The 18,835-nt window shown below is 43.8% G+C and overlaps 1 protein-coding gene across 1 annotated transcript in view; it reads right to left on the bottom strand.

The window, feature by feature from the left end:
• Window positions 1-14,125, bottom strand: part of CFTR (CF transmembrane conductance regulator) — a 91,547-nt gene extending 77,422 nt beyond the window's left edge. The window contains exons 1-3 of the mRNA XM_075428207.1: window positions 14,026-14,125; window positions 1,552-1,662; window positions 157-268 (exon numbers count right to left, since the gene is read on the bottom strand). Of these exons, the coding sequence (XP_075284322.1) occupies window positions 157-268; window positions 1,552-1,662; window positions 14,026-14,078 (276 nt within the window). The 5' untranslated portion in view covers window positions 14,079-14,125. The remainder of the gene's footprint in view (window positions 1-156; window positions 269-1,551; window positions 1,663-14,025) is intronic.
• Window positions 14,126-18,835: the final 4,710 nt, after the last annotated feature.

Below are 18,835 nucleotides of genomic sequence, written 5' to 3'. Positions count from 1 at the left end.
TCTCTGAGTATCTCTCTGTATTTATCATCTTTATAAGCAATATACAGAGAAAAATCCGTAGCTATTTATAGGATTCTGTATTAATTTAGCAGTCCCTAAGACGTGAATCTATTTATGGAACACTAAAAGTTTACTGAAAAGAAGAACAATTCTTACCCCTACATATAATATAATTCCATAGAACATAAATTTCCAGAAAAAGCATCGTCGAAGAGCATTAATAAGTTTGGGTTTCTTCTTTGAAGTTGCCAGCTCTCTGTCCCACTCTCTGAAAAGGAACCGAAAAACAAGACCATTAAGCTGTGTGAGCAAATACATGGGTCTATGGCTCTGACATACTTCAATTCACTCAAGTATATCCAAGGAGATTTAGCTAAGGTGAAAGAAAGCTTTACAGAGACCCCAAAGACCTGGCCTTCGTTGACTTGATAGATCAATAAAAGTTCAAACCTAGTTCAGCCACATATTTGGCAGTTTTAAATACTCAGCCATACATCACCCTGCAGGGAATTAATTCTTGAAAAGGTCACATTGTATGTTTTAAAGAAACCTGCAGTACTTAACACCAAAGCACAATAATAGGCAAATAAATGTTCTGGAGCTCTTCCAGTCTGCAAAAAAGAAAACACCAACAAAGCATCAAAAATGTCACTTTTGTACTGCACAGCATTATTTTTAACCTGTGTTGCTGGGACTGTAATTTTCTACTTGATAATAAATCAAATATCAGAAGCAAATCAAAGATCAAAGATCATAAGCAATGCTGTATACAGAAAACATATGTTTAGTCAAAATTTAACTCACCGATTAAAGCACTCCTAACAATTTCCTCAGCTAACTCTTTTCTCCATTTTTCAACAGAATATTAAATAATCGGAATATTCCATTTATAAAGCATTAAAAATCATGAAGCATACCAATGTTCTCAATACTTTCCACCAGTTTTGAATACATATGTCACACTGCAGATAAGTTTAATTGGACTGGCACAACAATGCAGACATAAGCTGCCCCAGCATGTCAGGGAAAGCTACACCAGAGGCTGGGGGAGAGGGACTGGATTTAGGCACTTGCACCTGGAAGTTAGTCTCAAGTATAGCACAGTTTCTGAATTAGGATCCACTGAGATAAATGAGGAAAAACAGGGCATAATTTCTGCAGAAGCAATTAGTCTTCCAACAGTGGTATCAAAGGAAATTAAGAATATTTAGCTGAAGAAAAATGAAACAAGGTTTTATAAGGTTATTTTGGGAAGAAAGAACAGAAGAATAGGGAACTAATATTGAAACTGTGAGTCTAGCCTCACTAGTCAATGGACAGATGTCACAGGTACCTGTATGTAGTAATTTAGATCATCTAGGTGATACATCTGCACCAGGGATGCCAATCAGCTCCAAAGGACAACTGCGTCCTGAAGGGGGACATGCTTGACCCAGTCAAAGGGTTCAACCAGCTTGCACCCAATGCTATTTAAACATTTCATCCAACAGCTTTTTAATGAAAATTGCAGTGTGATTCCTGAAACAAAGCTATTTCATGAATCTTTCATACCTTTCTAGTTTTTCAGAAAGATTATCAGCAGAGTCTGCAGAAGGGATTTGATAAATATCTGACAGCTCCAACCGTCGTCTGTAACCCTTTTGCAAAATTGGTTTTGTCCATCTAAGCAGAAAAAAAATGAATAATTAAAAAACCACCAATTTCTGAGGTTAATTCTGGAGTTGCATTGTCATACCCTGAATATTTTGTCCACAGCACCCAAATATGTCTATGTACATATGCACACACATACACACACACACACAATATGACATAATATAGTGCAGCTCTGCATTATATTTACAAAACTATATTGACAAACATAACATTAAAAGAGTTACTGCAAAACTGTTGCATCTTATCAGTTTTGGAGTGGGATCATGCCCCAAACTTCCTATTCAGTCCATATCAGACAAATGAACACAGGATTGAGACCTTTGTACTGTATTTCCAAAAATGTGCTATGTCCATATAAATGAATAATAAGCCAGAACTGTAGTAAATTGGATGTATAAGTTTCATTCCCATAAGACAGAAAATCTTCATATAGCTTGAGTGTTCCTTTGACAGCTTACATTGTGGTATGCACTAAACAACACAGGAGATCTTTCACAGGACTCCTCGTAAGATCTTCATTGCATCAATCATATGTAAACGTTCTCCATTTCTTCTTTCAGATGTCATGTTTAAAAATTTAATACCAATTTAAAGGGCACGCTAAATTAAACCAAAGCATGAAAAGAACTGTAGAATGGCTACTCTGTAGTGAAAATCTTTATAAGCCACTACTAATTTTATCAAACGATTTGGCTCCTGAAAGGCCTATGAATCCCTAAATGTCAAATTGTTCAAAATTTTGCAGCAGGCTCTGTTCAGAACTCTTTTTAAAAGCACAGGATTAAAACAAAACATAAATAAGCAACCATAAGAACTAATGGTGTATTTTGAAATTATTTGATTTTCTGCTTTACTGCCATTGTTAAAAACTATTTCCTTAAAAAAATGAAATGCCTCCAAAAGAAGTAGCTTGTGGTTGATGGCTGTCACACTTCCATATGTAAACACAGTTTGTAAAAAAAAAAAAATGCATGAGTGACGATTATGATAAAAGTTCTGATCTGCAAAACCTCAATCATTTCAGAATTTTTAGTTTTAAATTGTCTCTAGAAACAGCAGTTAACTAATTGCAAAAGAAATGCAATAATGTGCCCCATGGCCACTTAGAAAATACAAACAGCTTATTGGAGATGCTAACCAGTATGCCTGTAAAAACATGTATCATACACACAGAGTAACCCACACTCCCAGCTGCAGCCTTTGGTGGTGCAGAGATTGATGCAAAGGTAAAAGAACATCATTTGACACTACATAAGTGCAAAAATACTCTAGCACAACAGTCAAAGCCTATTTGTGTGCAACTGTGTGCACACACATGCACACTCTAACATTTACTTTAATGAAGTTATGAATCATATGAGACTCAAGTCTACAATCCTCATAATTCAGTAAAGCACAAAGATATTTCCCAAGTAAACAGTTATATCACACTCACTGCAAAGAGAATGTGTTCTATGAAATTAGAGGATTATCCTTCATTTCTGTAATCATACTATGGTTTCAGACAAATCATATGAGGTTTAGCTCAGTCTTTGACACCCCTGTAGCTGAGAAACAGCACACAATTCGTGATATGTTACAGCAAGGCAGCTAGAAGAGTCCACTTTGGAGAGTCATTGGTGAAACATCCATAAACTTTACTACTACTGGAAACATCATCCAATGTTTTCAGAGATGTAACAAAACGGATTAGAAGAAAACTTTTGAATTTAAAATAATACCATTATGTGAAAGTCTTTCATGGCCACTGCAAACAATAAATCAGGTATTGATTTGTATTTTGCCATCTCCTGGTGGCAGAAAGCACTACTTGCTATTGGCTTTGTGCACATCTTGTACAGAAATGGCTAATCCTTGTCCTTTGGGAACAGAAACTCGCATGGACTGGCTTCACCGAAAGTTCTGTACATGCAGATATTTTGGCAATGATAAAATGAATACAAGTTATGGGACACTAAACCACTACTGCAGCTAATGCAAGTAAGTAACAGTACTTCATAAGTAACCTCTTTAATTCCCAACCGTAGCTGAGCCCCTTAATAATGCTTTGAGACTGCAATAAGCAATTCCCAACTTGTCTTGACAAAAGAGAAACACTTCCATGTCAGGCCTTGTATGTCTTGGGAGAACATTTTTCACTGCACTGTTTCCCTCCCTCCACACATTTGATTTTATTTATACTTTTGATTAGCAGCTACCCTGGCATTTTGCCACTGCCTGAAGTAACAAAACCTGACAGCATTTAGAAAGCGAGCAGAGAGGCTGTTCTATCATTTGGGGCAGGCCGTGTGCTCAGCAGATCTCCTGTACTCCTAGGAACAGCTCTTCTACTCGGCTTTTAACCGGGTGAACTTACCAGCACCGCCTAAATCATGTGGTCCCTAAACCACCCTCCTCACCCAAGTCAAAAACCTTGGCACAGACTTAGTGCAGCCCTCGTCCTCATCTCTCTGCTCATCGAGGTAGCTGCAGCTAGGGTAGACGAACCCCTGCAGACAGCTGAAAGAGTGGTTCTGACACCTTCCCCGGGGACCTCTGAGCCCGCAGCCAGGTCCCCACCGCCAGCTGCTGGCAGTGCTTGCATGGAGATGCTCACCGGCCAGCTGCCCATGGCCCTGCTTGGAAGGCCCACCCTAACGAGATCTGGCCAGTTTGCGAGCTGTGCCAAGCGCCTTCCGGTTGGAGTGGCAATCGCGGGAGGAGTTGACTTGTCATGTGCTGTTTGTCTCAAAGCAGATTTTCAACAGCTGCTTGGGTTGTGCTGTCAAGACTTGTGGGAGACAGTATGTGTTCTATCAAAAGGAATATACTAGACATAGATTACATAAATACCTCCTAAAATCAACCTTTTGCCAGATTCCAATAGCATCCAGTTTACCATTATGCTCTGGATTCTTTGCAAAGTTTTGCAATGTAAAATGGCTATAAATCTATTTTAACTGGAAATATACTCTATAGTTACCAATGTTTCTTTATCACCAGGTAATGCAGCTGAGTCAGAGTTTGTCAATGAATATGGCTCTTCTGCTTTTTGGCTTAATAGAAATGATTTGCCAGCATTAATTCTAAGTTTTTCTTCTTGTGGTTGCTGAGAATGAGAAATTTCTTTTGAAAGGAAGAGAGCAACAAGGAAGGGAAACAGATTGGTTTTATGGCATTATGTTAGCAAATGCCACCGGATTACTGGCTGGCATTTAATGAATTCTTTCACAGAGAAACCTGTAGTGCTGTCAGAGTTTTGCCACTAACTAGGAATGTTATTATGGGTACACACACATGAAACCCAGCAGGGGACAAGTTTCAAGGGTGTACAGTAGAGAAGAAGAAAAGAAGCAAAACAAGTTCCACCTCTATTATTGACTGCCTGTAGCAAAAAATAGTTTATGAGCTTGATATGTAAATATCATATATATAACCTACTGTTTTAACTTCTCTTTCGATAGACTGCTAACAGCCATTTCTTTGTCATTCACTTTAGCAATATATAATAGATTTCTTACTACAGCTACTTTTTTCTCCAGCATGTTCAGCCTCATCCCACTCGAGCAAATTGTACCGATAGGGCAGATGTCTTTGGCTTTCCAGAGAGAATTAACACAGACTGTTAACTTGTCAATAGGATTTGACTCTCCCTTAAGGCTGCTTTGCATGTCACTGCAGACAGCAGGAGCCTCGTGTTGCTAAGCCAACTGCCCAGATCCTCCTCTGGGGCGCAGGGATGTCCTGGCTCCCTCTGGCCCTTCAGATCAAGCAGCACAGGGCGCTGGGACAGAGGTAGAGCAGTGGGGCTGGGCTATCACAGAGCTGCAAAACAGAACAGCTCTCCTGCAAAGGTCCCTGGTCAGGCTGGTCCCATTTCAACAAGTGTCCTGTGCACAGCACAGCAACATCTAATGAGCAGTGCAAAGGTGCCCGTGGCTTCACTTCCTCCTCTTACAAAGCATGGACACCTGGGCGCAATGTAGTTAGGCATAGCGCTCACGGCTCCTAAGGAATGGCACCTAAACCTTGATGGAGACAGAGCAAGAAAAGTGCTTCTGGCTTTATCTTATCCCTTCTTTTAACAGTTACGGGGAAGGAGTAGGCAAACAGAATCAAGTCATTATTATGAGGCTTTGGAGCCCAAGTTTTACATGGTGTTTGTAGAGCCACGAATTCCTGCTGACTGCAGGAAAAGACTGAGGTACTACGTACGTCTCACACATTCCCAAAGGGTCAAACCAGACCAGACTCTGTCAAAGGCTCTGCACTCCCACCCTCTCCCAAAAGATATCCATCACTCTGGTGGCAGAACAAATTGTAAATGGTTGCTTACTTTATACTGGAGATGGCAGCTCTACTACACTTGAAACTGGTTCTCCAGAAGAGTGTCTACACCACCAGCCCTCTTCTCTGAGCATCCTGCGATGCAGCCGTAAAGGGTGACCCGAGCTCTACACAATCCTTGCTGACAGATGGGACAAGTCAGCACGCCCACAGAGCGCAACTGCCAGGCTCCACAGCCTAATTCCTGCACCTTTGTTACCCCCAACAGAATGATGCTGCAGTTATTTTGTTTCAAATGGTAATCTGCTGAAATAGCATGTTATATATTCTGAAAACTATATTTATAAACCTTTAGCATTTTCCTCTTTAGAAACAAACATATGAAACACAGCTTAATATTTACATGTAATTATTGCAGGGCTTCAACAACAGAAGGTAAACACAGACCCTGCTAATTTCTGCTTGTTTTTGTTTTCCCCCCAGATCACAAAAATTAAGATTTAAATTTCTTCACTAATAAACAATTCTTCCCCATGAGCGTTATCTGATGTGGAAAACATTTAGCTGCAATATCATTAACTCTGCCACAAGCTGTGAGCCGCAACATTTTAAGAATAATCAATATTCTGCTGAAACCCCAGGATTTCAATAGCAAATCTTAATTAGGATTACTGCATAGCCATTCTTGGGGAATATTTACCTTTTTATGCCCAGTTTTTGTGAAGTGATACTTCTTCAGATTATTATCTAACCTCTAAATGCTTTTTGAGATCCAGATTTTTATCAGAAATTAAATACCTTTTCTTTACAGTTAGTAAATAGTCAAAGTATTTCGGTTTGCAGAAGTACTGAGAGCTATTTTTGAGTGAAAATGAAGCACATTAGGGTTACAATGATACTTAAGTTGTATAAGATGCAAGGACAGAACACACTCAATGTATTACAATCTGTCAATTATTCAGATACCAAAGTCAAGTGTAATATATGCCTCAAATCTTTCTTTAACAAAGCTATCAAAATAACATAGTGGTGATGATGTGCTATGAACAGGGTTTGCAAGGCTGTTTCAGCATATACCTACACCGAGACTGGCTGGGAGATGATGTTTTTTCATCTTCGCTCTTTTTCTCAGTTATATATCCCATAGCAATAACAAGTGAAGGAGATTTCTTTCTCCTAGTCCTTTGAAAGACCAGGGAACATTGCAGAAAGTTTGCATCAGCAAAACTACTGCAGAGCTGTCCCATTCATGATTGAACTAAATTTTAAAACCTCCCAGATGTGTCACTAATATGACAGCAACAAATTTCACCCAATTTAGCACTCCACTGTCTTAGCCACGCATTTATAGACACACTTCATAATAAATCAGCATACGGCTGCATATCAGGTGCAATAGCCCTTTCCAAATCTGTAATTTGTTCCAAGCCCAGTGATGGATATGTGATCAGGTATAAACCTTCACAAACTGGTGAAAACATTTGTGGCAGTCAAAACAGGGAAAATGGAATTTTTTCCTCCTTCTTGCCCTTTTTGAAGACTGGAGTGACATTGGCTTTCCTGCACTCCTCAGGCACCTCTCCTGTTCTCCAGGACCTCTCAAAGATGATGGAGAGTGGCTCAGCAATGACACCCGCCAGCTCCCTCAGCACTCGGGGGTGCATTCCATCAGGGCCCATGGATTTGTGGACGTCCAGATTGCTTAAGTCATCTCTCACACAGTCCTCCTCCACCAAGGGAAGGTCGTCCTTTCTGCAGGCTTCCTCTCTTACCTCCAGGGACTGGGATGCCTGAGGCCCAGCCTTAGCAGGGAAGACTGAAGCAAAGAAGGCATTCAGTAACTCTGCCTGCTCTGCATCCTCCATCACCAGGGCACCCACCTTGTTCAGCAGCAGCCCCACATTATCCCTAGTCTTCCGTTTGCTGCTGATGTACTTGAAGAAGTTTTTCTTGTTGTCCTTGACATCCCTTGCCAGATTCAATTCCAGGTGGACCTTAGCCTTCCTCATTGCATCCCTGCATGCTTTGACAACATTCCTGTACTCCTCCCACGTGCCCAGATATTCGGAGACCGAGACTCTTTTGTTTGAAAGAGGTGGTAACTGCTCACTGTAGAAATATTCTGAAGTAACTTTATCACACCAGAAATACCCTTGTGCAATTAAAGTCCTGGACAGGAGATCTCAGGCAGTCTGCACTGATTCCACCACATGCTACCAGGACAAATTACAATCCTTGTACACCTCACTTTCTTCTCTACAGAACTAATAAGGAAACTTCTTTTCAGTCCATCCTTTGTGCTATCTACTTAGACTTTAAGATCTTCAAAACAGACTTCCATTATCAAGTATTTTCCAGTGTTTAGTACAGTAGACTTCAAATTTCTGTTAGTGCATTTAGAAGCTGCTATAACACAGATAATAAAACTACTTTCCATGTCATAGCCTACAGTATTAAAAAGGAATTCAAGGATTCGGATGGATTATTTTCTATCCCCCCAAAATCAAATTAGCATGGAAGAGAATGAAAAGGTACAGACACGTCTGCAGATCTTTCAAATGCTTGATCATTTCATTTTGAATACCAAGATGGTAAGTCTTCCTTCTGCAGGAAGAAAAGAAGCTTTACATATATTTCAGAAACTCAGGTCCAGCTTGATATGGGCCACTGTGCTTTAGGGGTAAAATGCAGCCAGAGAAGGTCACTGCTCTACGCACAGTTTGCACTTCTGCTCATTAGACCAGAGATACAGTATCAGGCTGAGCCAAGGACACAATTCAGCCTTATTATCAGAGAAGGTATTCCCGTGGCTGAAATTATTTCAGAGTAGGAGACTCAGCATCCTCTCTCCAGTTCACTTGAAGTTTCGTATTGTACCTTGGAAATATTAATAGAAGTCACATTTTCAAAAGGAGTCCAAAACTTGCATGCACATCTTTGAACCGTCTGGGGGCTTACTTTCAGAGGTGTGGAAATCTTGCCATTTCAAAGGGGTCTGAAGGGCTGGCAGACCAGCAGGTCTCCGAGGACCACTTATGGCAACAGACAAATGACCAGGCAGCCTCACGGGGCCATAATCTGTGCTGCAGCTGCATCTGTGCTTGGTTATCACTAACAGCCAGGATTTATGAGTACCCAGGATCAGTGAAAGGCACGTCCTCGGGACTAGACCCATAAAGGGCCTTAAGAATATACCCTAAGAAATTTGCCTCGTGTAACCATCTAATCCAGCTGTCCCAGCAACTGAGCCATCACACTGTGCAATTCAATCTACCTGCTCATAACTGCCAACATACACAGAGGCTCCCTACTCAAAGAGGAAAGATGAGCAAGATGCTACAGCTATGTATTGATAGGCGATGCTCCAAGTATACATTGGATATGACAATTTAAAGACATCTGCCCTCCTGAGTGAAATTTAGAAATGTGAATTAGGTCTTTAAGTATTCTTTACAATACCTTGGATTCTTAGGAATTCAAGACAGTTTCAGGGGAAGTTTCAAGTATCAAGGTGCACATTAAACCCCAAACTTCTCTAGGACAATAGGCACTTAAATCCTTCTCTGTTCAGGAATCAAAATCCTAAGTACCCTCTTGGTATTCAATTCTAAAATATATAGTTCAAGGATTGAGCAGTGACTGCCTAGGGCAGGTCTGGCTTTAGTTCCTTTCTCTGAAGTGATTCAAACTAACTCTCATGAGAATGCCTTCAAACCAGAAACTGTCTTGGTCAAGGCACTCCCAACTTGCAATTACAACTGAATTAAGCTGGAAAGAGTGAAAGAATAACCATGACTGTAGCTCGCAGGCTAGGTACTTTCAAAACTTAAGTCCTGGGTTCTGTTATTCACCCTAAAGGCTATTACCAGCCTTGATAAAAAGTGCCCTGGAAGAGAAAATGGGACTTGCAAACAAGTTTCTTACGTGGTAGACTACAGAGACACTCTTGCTCTTATGCTTTAAAAAGAGTAGCTGAGCCAGAGATAGAGAACTAAAACACCTTCACTACCATACACTGGTAACACTGGTCCTACTCCCGAGGTGAGGTATGGAGCTGAATCGCTTTTCCTATCCCTCCCAGCACACAAACAGCAGAAGAAGGAATCCAATATTTATCCCCTACATGCTAAATTGTTCTTGGAACCGCTGGACAGCTGTATAAAAAGGCAGTAGGTTACTTTTTCTCTGGTTTAGCAAGAAAAGAGGCAACTAAAACAGATCTGACGTACTGAGCCCACAAGAGGACATGGCACAAAAGCTCGCTTATTCTGTATTTCTCATTTGGATTTAATAATGAATCAGGCACTGAACTACCTGGTCCTGCCAAGACAGTTGCCATGTTTGGTACATACAAAAGCAAAAGTATATGCTTAGAGAGTTGGACAGGAGCACAAGGATTGCTTGTTGTGAACTTACATTTTAATATCTGAAAGTGCACGAAAAAAAATTTTTAAAACCCCCAGAATTGTCCCAAAGTTGCAGCCATTTCTGAAACTCCAGCAATAACTCTGTGTTCCGGTACCCCGGTAAAAATTAATTAATTTATTGACTTGTCTTAATAAAACCATAACAATACTTCCTGATCTCAGTTAATCTACAATAAAAAAACCAAGCGATTGCAAAGTACCCTGATGTTGTTTTCTACAGAAGGTATGGCCTTGACCCCGCAAAACTCCAAGAACGTAAGTAATTGTTACAAAGACAAAAGTGAAGCTTCACACTGAGTATGAAGTTAAGCATATGACCATCTGATGACTTCTGCATAAAGCTCTATTTTCTTTACACAAGATAAAACGTTGCCGGTGCACAGATATATGTCTTGCATGTGGTTGGGGACAAAACGGATCAACTCTGAAAATGTAACAAGGAAAAGAAAACAAAGCACCAAACAAAACCCAAAACCCCAAACACTTTGTATCTCATGTTTTGTTCAGTGTCATCCTAATGGCAGATCTCAAACCACTTGTCTTCACACCTCTTTTCTTAACCACCAAAACCCAGTTCCTAAACAAAAACTGTTCAAATTTTAGAACGAAAGTTGATTTCTAATGTCTAAATACTTTTGTTGTCATGACCACCCCAAACAATTCCCTTTTTTTGTCCCACCAGTGGTGCTAATCTTGGAAATTTAACAACAAGTGAACATTTTCCCTGAGCTACTACTCCTTGTACACACATGACAGTTTCTCACTTTTTGGCACAAAGAATTAAGAAAAAATGTTCAAACAATACTGAAACATGTCTAAATTATTCACTTACAAGCAAGGAGCTCCATTCTGACTTTAAAACATTTAAACCTATCCCTGCAACCCAAATAGGACACATTAAGAAGCAATAAAACCTTGCCAATAGGTTTAAAGATATCGGCACAAAGACACTGATAACAGCTCACAGAATACTAAATAATAATATTACATTTATCAGCAAGATTTTCTGAATAATAACAACTAATACTTTAGCGTCACTTCGGCTAACGCGACCCCCAACTTGCTGCATTATATTCAGATTGGTACTTCACACATAACTGCACAGGAGCCTCCTATAAAAGCTATTTCACTGAAGCATTCTGCAATGTTGTACTCGAAAGCAAGTATTTCATCATCATTGGAAAAAGCAATCTTTTTCCATACACACCTTTTTGTTTTGTATGTTTTTAAAAAAGAAAGAATTGACTTCTTATTTCAGATGTAATGCCCTTGAGTTCTGTCTCACACGTTTTCATGGAATTAAAGCATGTACTAAAATGTAGGCATGTCCTGGAGCGCTTTACTAAAGATGATCAGCACCAGAAACCAATGATGTGTGTAGACTCAGTTAAAACACTAACAGAATATTCTGACATGTTAGAAAACCTTGTTCCAATCTCGCTCATTAATCACTACTTTGTGGATGTTTCCAGTTGAGTGGACAGGTCTCTTGTTACTGATATGTAGCAAGTGCTTCTGACTTTGTAAAGCTCATCACAAATAGCATTCTTCAAAGTGTTGTGAAATTCTTACACTTTGAGGAATATTTGCTCTGCAATAACTTACCTTTTAATAATCTTTAGCATTGAACCTGATCTACTTTTGATGAGTCAGAAACTGATGGAGTTCTTGAAGACTGAAGGGATACATTTTAAAACAAGGTAACACACTTCATTGCTATAAATAATATATACTTTTAAAATGCTTATTTATTTATTCATTTTCAGGAGAAAGACATCCTTGCATCCTATTTGGATGCAATGCATTTTCTCATCTTGTGGTTTTCACTTTTGTGACCTTTTCAATTATTTCATACAATATTTGTGAAGAAGCAAAAATATTCACAGTGTATGTGGTAAAACACAAGTAATCAGAGACTTGTGTAAAACACAAGTAATCAGAGACATTGTCATTCACAGAAACATCTTTCTGAAAGTATAAGAACCATATTACATACTTTAGAGATGTACACATACAATTTGGCTGTTCTTACCCACTGAATGTTTACTTTAATAGCCTGATTTCTATGAAGCAATGTTATTATAAAGTTTTGTAGAGAAATTTCTCTGGTCTAGCCAATATTCATTATAACATCTCCAACTTTATATACTTAATTATCATCACTTCAGTTACAGTCAAATAGCTGGTACAATACAAAATATCATGCATGATAAGTGTGATTCAATTTAATTGACTTAAAGACTTTGATTTTAAAAGACCAGGTCAGACCCAAGAATGGTTAATTATGCACTTAATAGGCATAAACTGCACCTGGTTTCAGCCATGGGAACTTTAACTAAGGCAGGAATCAGAATGATATTCTCTTTATCTTGTCGGAGCTTTTTCTCGACACCTTCAGCATCACAGGTTCTAGGAGAGCACTACTCTGATGGAAGTTTTACAAATAAATAAAATGAAATAGAACAAGTGGCTCCTTGAGCCTGATTTCCTACGGATTTGTATCTTATACTTGACAGGAGCACTGACTGAAGCTTCTTCTACAGAGAGTCTATAAATGCTTCTACTCCCATCATCCACACTCCCTGGCTCTAACAGCATTTGAGAGCAGGCACGGCTTCTTTCCCACTGCAGCACCTCTGGAGGACACCTCTAGGATCCTCACCTTTCCCTGGGCATTTGTAAAACTTTAGGAATAGGTTACATTTGGGATTCTTCCCCACTATCACAGCTGGCTAAAATGAGCCAAAGCGGGGGAGGTAGGCAAGCAGAGTGATTCATACAGACCCACCTACCTTAAGAACCTTTGAATAAAAAGGTCCAGGCCAACCTGCTGAAAAGGAAAGCTACACTAAAAGGGTTAAAAAGTGAGCTAAAAGCCCTCAGTTGCTCAGGCAGAGACCTCATGCCAATGCTATGGTTCTACATCACACGTTCCCATTTCAGTCACCATGTTCACGTCTTACACAAGATTTCCTCCCTCCCCTCCCCGCCGTGCAGAGGACCCTCAAGTAACAAAAGGGGGAACCAGCACTGTGGCAAAAGCGGTGGCACGTGGGCCAAAGCCAGAAGGCTTATTTGCTCTTTCCAGTTGGCAGTGTCATTTCTGGTGTAAAACATGTTCAGGCTTCTATATTGTCTTATAAAGTACGTTGTGCTCAGGCGTTGGTATTGGCTCCTTCTTCCCTTTTTATTTGAAGTTGCGAGAAAGAAAAGGCACCAGGGACTCTGCTTGCCAGAGAACACTTTGAAGGCTTACAGGGAACTGTTCCAGCAAGATCTTCTATTACACTCGCACACTGAGCAAATGCTAAACACCCAAAAAGCCAAACAGGAGGAACCCTTGCTCTGAGAGCTCCCCCCTACCCCACCGTGTTCTCACAGTTTGGAGTGAAGCAACAGATTAAGTAGTTAAGCAATTTACCAAAGGTTGCTCGAATTATGTCATAAATTCATCTGTCCGGGTCCAGCGAGGGTTTATGACACCTAACAAACAGAGCCCGTTCCTGGCGCTAAAACCCCCCGCAACAACGACAACAGCAAAAAAAAGGCGAGATCTCCTCATTCGGCAGCCAGCGAGGCTCCCACCGCCCTCCCCGCGGACCTTCCGGAGCCAGCCGGCCCCCTCCCCGCCGCGCCCCCCCGCCCAGCCCGCGTCCCGCCGCGCCGGGGCTCCCACCTGAAGAAAAGTTTGGAGAAGACGTTCGCCTTCTCCAGGGGGGACCTCTGCATGGTGGCCGGAGCCGCGCCACGCTGCGGGGCGGGGCGGTGCGCGGGGGACCGGCGGCAGCCGCCGACCGCTGAAGCCTGGCTGCCCCGCTCCGCTCCCGCTGCGCTCCCACCTTATCCGCCCGGGCGGCTCTGATGTCACCGCCGGCCCCTGCCCCTCTCCCCGCCTCTGCTTCGCTCAGGTTCACGGGCGGGAGCGACGGGGACCCGACCCGCGCGCTGCCGCCCCCTCCCCTGCCCGCCACCCCGCACCGGGCGCGCCCCGCCGCTGTCCCCCGCACTCTCCGCTCCCCGGCTCCCGGCCGGCTCCCGGCCGGCCCACTACCTCCGCCGGCCGACTCACCCGACCGGCGGCCGCGGGGGAGGAACCACCCCTCCGCCCGCGCCCCGGGGCACGGAGCCCTCCTCGGGGCACGGAGCCCCCCTCGCCCCGCCCAGGCGCGCAGCTCCACACCGCAAAGCCTGCCCCCCCCCCCCCCCCCCCCCCCCCCCCCGAGACCCGCGGGAGCCGGAGCCGGGCTGAGCGGGGCTCGGCGTGAGGGTGGGTACCCAGGGCCCGAGCCCGAAGCTCCGCAGTCCCCCGGGCTGCCCCTCCACCTGTGCGCGGTCCCGCGGGCGGCAGCGGGCGGGCGGTGAGCCGAGCGGAGCAGGAACGCGACGGCCAGCGCGATCGCACCCGCACCGAAACACCCCAGTGTTCGGGGTGAACGAAGTTCTGCGGCAGGCACGGCCACCTGCCCCGAGAGGAAAGGGACCGAGGGTTCATCCTCAGCCCCAACACCCAGATTTCACACCACAGCCGCCCCCGAAGCCCTCTCACACGGCGCACGAACAAAATCACCGCTTTCAAAGGGCACAGTGGAAAGCACGGTTAAAAGAAGACCAAGGTGTGACAAGGAGCAGGAAAAAGAACTGGTGATTTCATGACTTCATTTTATTTAATGCTTTATTGTAGTATTTACACACTCCGGTTTCCTTTCACTTTTGTAACTTAAAAGAAACACGGACGGAGGAGGTCACGCTTCCCCAGCGCGGCCGCTCCCCTCCACAGGAGGCAAACGCGCTGCTGCCCCACGGCCCCACCGCCCGCACCACCCAGCCAGCTGTCACTCCTCGCGAACTTCGCAGGCATTTCTTATTTCCGCGCTTCTCGCTACACCCCGCTGTGTTTTCATACGGAATTTATCTTCGCCTTGGCAACTCTCCCCGGCAGACCGCGGACAGCCGAGAGGTGCCGTCCCACCCCGCCACCGCACCGGGCTCCATTGCGCCTCAGACCTCCCCCGGACCCCTCCCGACCCCGCTTCGCTAACGACAAAACCAGCGAGAAGCGCGGGGCGGGCAGCGCTCCCGAGACCCGTCCCCGCTTCACCATTTCCTCCGACAACGCGCAGCGGCGGCGCGCCGGCCCGCAGCCCCGCGGCACCCTGCCGCCTAGCGGAGCCGGGTCCGGGCCGGCACCCCGCACCGCACCCCGCCTCCCCCCCGCCCCGGCCCCCTTCGCCCAGCGCTTGGGGCGCCCGGCAGGAAGAGAGCCCAGGGGCCGGATCGCTCCTCGCCGGGCTGGGGCGCGGCTGCGAGCCCAGGCGCCCCGTCCACCCCGGGAGGAAGCCCCGGGGCAGGCCCCGGCGCGCAGAGCACCCCAGTCTCCGAAACTCCCCCTCCTCGTCAGAAAACGGCGAAGCGCCCATTCAGAGAGGGACTGGAGGCCGGCCCTTCCGAGCCACGCAGACCCCCCGCTACCCGCTACGGGCTCCTTCCTTTGCCAGCCTGCGGGTCTCTGCGGCCGGCGAACAAGGCAGAAACCGAGCGCGGGATTAGACTTTTTCGCAATTTACATTAGAAAGTGAGGTATGTTAGTCATCTAAAACCTTTCATGGATCAGGGCCAAACTGCTTAAAATGTCAGTGGCTAATAGAGTGTTTTTCATAGCAGTATCTCCCTGTTGCTATTGCCACCTGGGCTGACTGACAAGCCTTTGTAGCAAATTTGGGACTAACAGAGACACCTCATCAGGCACTGTTTATTATGTAATTTTTCACATGAGAAATTCCACCACCTTTTATTTGTCAGGCTCTCTAGATCCCTAATTTTGGACATTTGTTCTCTAACCTTGAAACATTTATTTGCCTCTGTCCCAAAGTACCACCTACGGCTACGCTCGGCCCCGCCAGAGCCCGCGGAGTGGTTACTTCCCTGCGCTGTGATCCAACAGTTTTGCAAACAACTCCGCTACTCTCACACACACACCCCCTCCTTGCAGTCACAGACTCTTAACTAGTTGCATTTTACACAATTATTTCTCGCCATTTTTCTCTTCAATGCTTCCACAAAGTTTCCACCGATATACTTCTTTGCCTTATTTTTTTTTAACTGAACATTTAGTAGTTTCAGAGCAACTGTTATTCCTCATCTTCTCAGGGACTTTGAACGTACCCAGCTGACGTGAATGTGAAGCTTGCCCTTAGCATCAGCACGAGTAGGAATAAAATGTAATATTTCTATTCTCCCTAGGGACTGAAACATCTCCAATTTTAGTATTATCTGTAAATATCATCTACATTATCTTCTTTTACTGCTACAGAAACCCAACCTGATATGACAACAGCCCCACACCCACCATCTATCCGACTTCACCCCGTGTCTCTGAAGAAAACGCAGTCAGGCCGGCGACAGGGCCAGGCAGCACATGAACAGGAGGACGAGCAGGGGCTGGTTTCCCGTGCCATTGCCGCAGTAACTGGCTACCACGCTCGTGTGGGGGTAGCTCAACCCGGCGAGAACCGACACGCCATGGTCAGTCTGCAGACACGCCATGGTCAGTCTGCAGCGGCACAGGCGGGAAGCAGACAGGCTGGCTAGGCGATTTCATGTTCCCGGCCCCTCACAGCCATTTGTACCCCAGGGACTGTAACCCCCGCCTCTCTCCTGCTCTTGGGTACCTGTTCCCGTTCCCCTCCAAGACTACCAGACTGCATGTAACGCTGATTATGGCTTCTGGTCTAGCTGAAAACCCTACCACAGTGGTGCATTTTCAGCAGGATCTGAAATTAGGAGGAGGAAAACTCACTTAACGCCGGTGCCAAGGTAAGTCAGGGTACGAACCCTGTGGCAAGGGCCAAGGCAGGAGAAAGGCAGGGCAGGGGCAAGATCGGCTGCAGCTGCCTCGGAGTCACCAACAGAGTTTTGCATCCCCTTTCTTAGGTACAGCAATACATTAGGGGCATGGAGCTTTTTTGGTTTTTATCCAGCTGCCGATTATCAAGAAGGGTGGAAGAAATTAATTATATCTGAATCTTTGATTAGCTAATGTCAATGGACAAAGGGGTAGAAATTATTAGTGGAAAGAGAAAGCATGATCATGTTAAATATCATCTCCTGAGAAATCGAAGCTAAGGAGCTGCCAAAAGTAACAATTCAAATCACTGACATTTTGTGGTTACTTAAAATGAAAAAGTGTTCTGTTCAGTCTCGTAATTCCAATTTTCTGAAAACTTCATTTTTTAAAATAGCCCTGACCAAAAAAATGGTCTTTTGCTACAGGGACAGGCAGAGAGAAATCAGGTATAAGGCAGAAGTTTATTTTCTTTGGTGGTTGAAGCAGCCAGACCTATCAATCAAATTTCTAACCAAACCCTCAAATTTTTCCAAATCTTTTAATTAACCAGAAACTATTTTGGTTGTGATGTTTCATTCAGCCCAAAAGCAGTCCACATTTTTTTTAATAAAAGCAGAGAACTTGATCCAGAAACCTGACAAGGGTCTTTCCCTCACGCCTCCCTGTGCCCAGCACGACTCTGGCACACCTGGGCTCACTTCCTCATTCCAAGAGATTTAAATAACGGTGGGAGGTCTTGCTTCATATCCTGTTAGAAGAATGCTCTTAAGACATGGGTCAGAGATAGCTCCTCAACATCTCTTGTGAGGTGGCTCAACTTCATCTTGGGAGCAGGGAAAGCAGTCTGGCCACCTTTCCATAGAGCAGGGCTTCACTTTACAGTTTTTGTTTACAAAAAAAGTCATTACTCTTGTCTCAGAGCTGCTCACACACCAAGACAGAGGCAACCTCAAAAAGCGTTCAAAATTGTAAAGCAGTAACAATGAAAGAACTTGGTCAACCAGAAATATATGTATAATTTCACATTAAACAAAAGCATTCTACCTGATGGCTTACAAATATCTATTTTCGGTTGTTGAAGTCCCCACAGTCCTCTCTATTTGTGGACAAATGAGCAACATCTTGCTTTTCATATTGCTTGTCAGTTTTGGCTTATACTACTATGAATTCCAAAGAGCTTCTCTATTCTCACAAAAATACAATGAAAACTGAATGATAACCAAGATAAAAGCTACAGCAGCATTCATTTAAAAAAAGTAAACTATCAACAGATATTTACCAGGAAAATAGATTTTGAGTCTGCATTCGCATTACTTTTAGAATACAAATGGAAAGAATATTTTATTTTTAGATGCAGAAGATGCCAGCCTGACAGCTGCTGGATCCATTTACAGGAGCAAAAAATGTATCCCAATGTATTGTCTTAACACTGCTAAAATTGCTTCAACCAGTACTTTCAGTATTTGCAGATTAACCTGATCAATCTGTGCACACCAGATACTTTTGGCAAGCAGAGTCACGTATGCTTTCCCACACCGCATCGTCAGTATCTGACTGTCAATTCAACACACAGTCTCGACAAATCCTGAAAAGAGTTTAACATTCCAGGGAAACTAAACAGATCTTCTACAAGGCATGTATT

This window comes from Opisthocomus hoazin, chromosome 8, assembly GCF_030867145.1.
Source record: "Opisthocomus hoazin isolate bOpiHoa1 chromosome 8, bOpiHoa1.hap1, whole genome shotgun sequence".
NCBI lineage: Eukaryota > Metazoa > Chordata > Aves > Opisthocomiformes > Opisthocomidae > Opisthocomus > Opisthocomus hoazin.
The sequence above is the reverse complement of the archived record's forward strand: the minus strand, read 5'-3'. Positions and strand labels throughout refer to the sequence as shown.